This window comes from Hyperoodon ampullatus (assembly GCF_949752795.1).
Source record: "Hyperoodon ampullatus genome assembly, chromosome: 13".
NCBI lineage: Eukaryota > Metazoa > Chordata > Mammalia > Artiodactyla > Ziphiidae > Hyperoodon > Hyperoodon ampullatus.
The window spans coordinates 24,189,618-24,195,297 of NC_136926.1; the positions used below are offsets into that span (position 1 = coordinate 24,189,618).

At 55.5% G+C, this 5,680-nt stretch overlaps 1 protein-coding gene across 1 annotated transcript; it reads left to right on the plus strand.

Annotated features, from left to right (window-relative positions):
* Positions 1-1,629: 1,629 nt before the first annotated feature.
* On the plus strand, positions 1,630-4,898 carry MTFP1 (mitochondrial fission process 1; the record flags this gene model as incomplete). The annotated part of the gene is made up of 4 exons (XM_079717283.1): positions 1,630-1,696; positions 2,466-2,593; positions 2,967-3,199; positions 4,826-4,898. The coding sequence occupies 4 exons, from the start codon at positions 1,630-1,632 to the stop codon at positions 4,896-4,898; spliced, it is 501 nt and encodes a 166-aa protein (XP_079573409.1).
* Between the last annotated feature and the right edge of the window lie 782 nt (positions 4,899-5,680).

Below are 5,680 nucleotides of genomic sequence, written 5' to 3' on the forward strand. Positions count from 1 at the left end.
CCTGCTCGCCCCCTGATTGGCCCAGCCGGTGGGCTGTCTTCCGCCATCTTTGCTAAGGGCACTAAGGGTGTACCTGACCACCTTCACGGTGAGGACGGAGGCCCCGCCCAACTCGGGCTTCTCAGAACGCGCCAACTAGTGCGGGTCTGGCAAGCGCGCGCGGCGCCTGCGGTGGGCCTGGATTGGGAGAGTTACGGAGAAGCGACGATCACGTGGCTTTAGGGACCGTCTCCTAATTCCGCGCAGGCACTGCCAGTGTTTCCGGGGTTGAGGATCACTTTGAGTCGCGATCCCAGCTTCCTGCGAGATCACAGCTGACCTGGCTGCCCTACATGATCCTACAATGATGAAGACTCCCAGGGCTGAAACCAGGGACCTCAACAGAGAGGCTGTGACCTTTATTTGATGATAATAAAGCTAATTCTTTAATGAGCGCCTCCTGGGTACCAGGCAACAGCCCTGTGTTTATCGCCTTATTGCAAGGATTCAAGGAAATAATACATTCAGAGCGCTTAGAAAGCCTGGTACAAGTGTACGCTCAGTAAATTTTGGCTACTCTCGTTTCTTACAGACGTGGCTGACAGTTCATAGGCGGCACAACTGGCATTTGAACCGAGGACTGCCTGTCTTTAAAGGCTGGGCCTTTGCTCGCTGGTACCCCCAAAGGATTCACAGAGCTTTAGTGAAGTGCACTTATTCCTCACATGGGTAAACTGAGGTGCAGCAGGGGAAGAGTTTCCTCTTTAGTAATCAATAACCCCACGTCCTCTCATTCTGTTCTGCTCATTTCCCTGAAGTCTTGTACCCCAACCCCGTTTCCCTGGCCTCATTCGTTCATTCGTGGTCCTGCCCCGAAGAGGCTTGGTCCAGTTAGACTCCAGTGCTTGATAGATGAGCATGGGGTAGGGACTCTAAGAGTCCAAGCATCCACATCACCAGGGTTCTCACCATTCGCTCCCCCAGCCTCATTTACTCAGCTCACCTTAGGAGCATGGGAACTGGAGCTGTACTGCCTGGAGTCAAATGCCGGCTTCACTACTCAGCAGTTATACGTCTTGGGAAAGTGACCTATTAATATTTTTCCTGTGTCTCTATTACTCATCGGTAAAATGGGGAGGGGCGGGGGCGGTGTCCCACGCCGCTGGGAGGGTTTAAAGAAGTAATCCATCTAGAGTCTTTAGCCAATGGTCTGACCGGTAGTAAACTCAATAAATGACAACTGTATAATTAATCCTCGAAACCGTCCCAGGACTGAACCTGTCCTGTTCCCCAATTAACAAATGAATAAATTGAGGCACAGAGAAGTTACAGCCAAGAAGTGTAGCATCCCGTATTTGAACCTCCGTCTCTTTGGTTCCAACACTACAGCCAGTGCTGGAAGAGGATCGCGCCAACCGCTCGACTGCAGAGAAAACGTGAAGAAAATTAAGCTGTAAAACTCAAACCTGAGAGAGGGGCTCCGGTGCGCGGGGGGGAATTTGCAGACGCTCCCTGCTGGCGGGGACTACTTGACCTGTGCTTCAGTCGGGGACCTTCGGCTCGGCCCGTCCCGCCTTTGCGAACGGGAGTGCTGGTGGAAGCCGAGGCGGTAGTACACGCTGCAGCGACTGAAGCCAAGGAGGAAGCGCCATGTCCGAGCCGCCCCCGCGGGGGGCCGAGCGCGACCTTTTCCGGGACACGTGGGTGCGGTACCTGGGTGAGCGCGGGGCAAGAGGGACAGCGACCCCTACACCACATGTCTGGGGAAGCAGGGGTTGCCAGACGCCGGTCAGGGACCTGGAGAAGGTGGGAGGATCTTAGTTCTCATTTAGCCAGGGAAGAGACTGGGCTCCGAGAGGGTTCTGAACTTGCTCAAGGTCACATAGCTCTGGTATTCCCAGCCCTGCCCTCGGGGTTTCTGCTGGTCAGACTCCCAGGTGGAAGCCGCAGCTCAGCTAGGAGGATGGAACCGGGTGATTGGATCGCCTTCTCTGGCATGCCTGGCACAGGCTGTGGAGTCAGGGCATCTGGACTCCCATCTTGGCTCCTCACTGGCTCTGAGCCTGTTTCCTCCTCAGCAAAAAGGGATGAATGCAGGGTCTCGCTCACTGGGTGGTAATTGTAAGGGTAGGATGAGATAAAGTACATAAAGGCCTCATATGGTGAGCCCCTGGTCAGTGGGGCTGCCTTTAGTCTCTCTCACTGCCTGTTCACCCATCAGCTCAGATGTTTCTAGAACCCAGGCTGTGAAGGCAAGTGAGTGATGAGAAAGGTGTCTGCGCTCAGCTTTTCCACGAGGGGAGAGTTGGGGTGGGCAACATGAGTGCCATTTTATAGGCTGAGAAACTGAGGCTCAGAGGGGTAAAATCACTTGTCTAAGGTCACCCAGCTACTGCTCAGCAGAATAAGATAAGAACCAGCTCACTCCAGTGTTCCCTTGTGGAACAACACAGAGGCTCAGGAATTAAATATCCCCTCTCCACCAGGCTATGCCAATGAGGTGGGGGAGGCCTTCCGCTCCCTAGTGCCTGTATCTGTCGTGTGGCTGAGCTACGGTGTGGCCAGCTCCTACGTGCTGGCTGATGCCATTGACAAGGGCAAGAAAGCGAGAGACGTGAGTGTTAACCTGCCCCTCAACCGCCCACCCCCGTCCACTCCCCTTGTAGTCAGTCCACAGCCTTGCATGTGGTTAAGTCCCTCTGGGACAGTCCGGTCCCCACAACCTGGCCTGGTGGACTCCATACCCCGGTACAGTTTGTAGCATAGTGCACCCTGTCCCCAGCGCAGGTGACCTAGTCTATATCCTAGTCCTGGATGTGAGTGAGTCCACCCTCAGCCCTGAATTGGTGGAGTCCAGAACCCAACACTAGCGTGGCTCTGTCCCCAACCCCCTTCACTTCCCTCTCCCTGGTCCAGCCTCATGCCCCTTGTCCACAGGGTTTCCCGCCTCTGCCTCTGCTGGATTAAATGTCTCTTGTGCCTGCCAGGTGCCGAGCCCTGAGGCAGGCCGCAGCACCAGGGTGACCGTGGCCATGGTGGACACCTTCGTGTGGCAGGCTCTGGCCTCTGTGGCCATCCCAGGCTTCACTATCAACCGTGTGTGTGCTGCCTCTCTCTATATCCTGGGCACTGCTACCCGCTGGCCTCTGGCTGTCCGCAAGTGGAGCACCACCGCACTGGGACTACTGGCCATCCCCATCATCATCCACCCCATCGACAGGTGGGTGCTCCTCCCAGCCCCAGGGATCATCCACCCTACAGGCGGGGATAACCTTTGAGAGGTGTGGGGGTGTATCCACTTTTCACAGAACAGTTGTAGCAGAGGCAGGGCTGGCACTTGGGGCTCCTGAGGTAGAAAGGACCGTCTAGGCCCTTGTTATATGATCTGGCAGGTACTTTGGCTATAAAGGTAGGAGGTGCCATGAGAGTATGGGACATAGGACAAGTAAATTCCAAGAAAACTCAGTGTTAGAAAACAACCAGAGGTAGGCAGGAACAGGTGCACCCTGGAAGGGATGGGTTTCGAGAAGTTTTGGTGACAGAAGCCCAACTGAAACTGGGTTAAGTAAAATAGGAATTGATTGTTTCACATAACCGAAAAGTCCAGAGTTATGCTACTTGGAGGCATGGCTGGATCCAAGCACTCAGCTGATGTTATTAGGGGCCTGGGTCTCTCTGCTGGGCTTCTCCCCGCCCCACCCTGTGTTGGCTTCAGTCACTTTTCCTTCATGGGAACAGAGATGGCTCCCAGCAGCTCCCAGCTCCCCTCCCCCCAGCTTAGCAAGCCCCATAGGAAGCTTCTTTTTATTTATCTATTTATTTATTTTGCGGTACGCCGGCCTCTCACTGTTGTGGCCTCTCCCGTTGCGGAGCACAGGCTCCAGACGTGCAGGCTCAGCGGCCATGGCTCACGGGCCCAGCCGCTCCGCGGCATGTGGGATCTTCCCGGACTGGGGCACGAACCCACATCCCCTGCATCGGCAGGCGGACTCTCAACCACTGCGCCACCAGGGAAGCCCTTTTAATTTTTTTTGATGTGGACCATTTTTAAAGTCTTTATTGAATTTGTTACAATATTGCTTCTGTTTTTTATGTTTTGGTCTTTGGCCGCGAGGCATGTGGGATCTTAGCTCCCTGACCAGGGATCAAACCTGCATCCCCTGCATTGGAAGGTGAAGTCTTAATCATTGGACTGCCGGGGAAGTCCCCCCATAGGAAGCTTCTTTTTTTTTTTTTTTTTTTTTTTTGCGGTACACGGGCCTCTCACTGTTGTGGCCTCTCCCATTGTGGAGCACAGGCTCCGGACACACAGGCTCAGCAGCCATGGCTCATGGGCCCAGCCGCTCCGCGGCATGTGGGATCTTCCCGGACCGGGACACGAACCCGTGTCCCCTGCATCGGCAGGCAGACTCTCAACCACTGCGCCACCAGGGAAGCCCAAGGAAGCTTCTTAATAGTGACAGCAAAAATCCCAAGGAAGGCTGTCATTCGTCCATAATGGACTGGTTGCCCATCCCTGAGCCAGCTTCCCTTTTCCGACTGGCCCGGCCTGGGTCACGTGCCTTCCCTTAGAACCAGAGATGGGGCCAACCCAACTAGACGAACATAGAGTGGGAGGAGGAGTCTTTCCCCTCAGGAACATAGCTGACCTTGAGGTCCTGTGTGAGTCTTTTACCCCCTCTGTGCCTCAGTTTTCCCAAATGAATAAAGAGAGAGTGATGGCTGACACCGGGATGGCACTTGTGTCCTGCATCCAGGAGTCCCTTTCCTAGCCCTGACCTCCTGCCTCCCATTCCCCCATTAGCACCCCTTGGTTGCCTGCTCATGACCCTCCATTGCCCCACAGGTCAGTGGACTTCCTCCTGGACTCCAGCCTGCGCAAGCTCTACCCCTCTGTGGAGAAGCCCAGTTCCTCCTGACCCCTCCCTAGTACCTGGCCTGTGGGTTGGCCCACCACTCCCTGCTCTGTTCCAACTCCCTCCTCCTGCCAGGGGTTGCGGATGCCTAGCTCTCTGGGGTCCGAGGCCCTGGCACCTGAATGGGTTTAAGCTGGACGGAAACTGAGAGACAAAGACCTCAGAGCAGCAGCTGCAGTGACTCACAGACAGGACCTGAACCCTGTCTGCTTCCATGGAATCTGTGATACTGAGTTGGACTGGACTGTGAGTGGGCCCAGCCCTGTCTTTTGACAGGACAATAACATACTCCCATGGAGGGTAAGGAGACTAAGGCCCAGACAAGGCAAGGAATATGGCCAAGATCACTTGGCAAGCTGGGGACCTACAGGATTCCCAATGGCTCGGCCAGGTCACCCCATGGCAGTGTGGCTGACGGAGGAGCAGCAGGCACTTGGAGAAACGCAGGAGTACACTAGTGGGGACCCTGAGGACTGATTCTCTGGCAGCCCCTTCCTGATGCAGGGGCTGCTGGGGCCTGGCTGGAAGGCAGCACAGCCCCCGGTCCAATAAATCCTCAAGAAGTTGAGTTTTCTCCTTTTCTGTTGGGGATGAGAAGGGATGTGGTGATGGGGAGCAGGGCTGGGGGCCCTCAGAGGTGGAGGCCGATGTCTCTGGCAATGCATCGCTCACAGTGGCTAGCACTGGGCCTGTGTGGTACCTCCCCACCCATCAGTGCCCCCCTGCAGATGCTTGGGGTTCCACCGTGGTGCTGCCAGTCTCCTTTGGGGTAAGCATTGCACTCT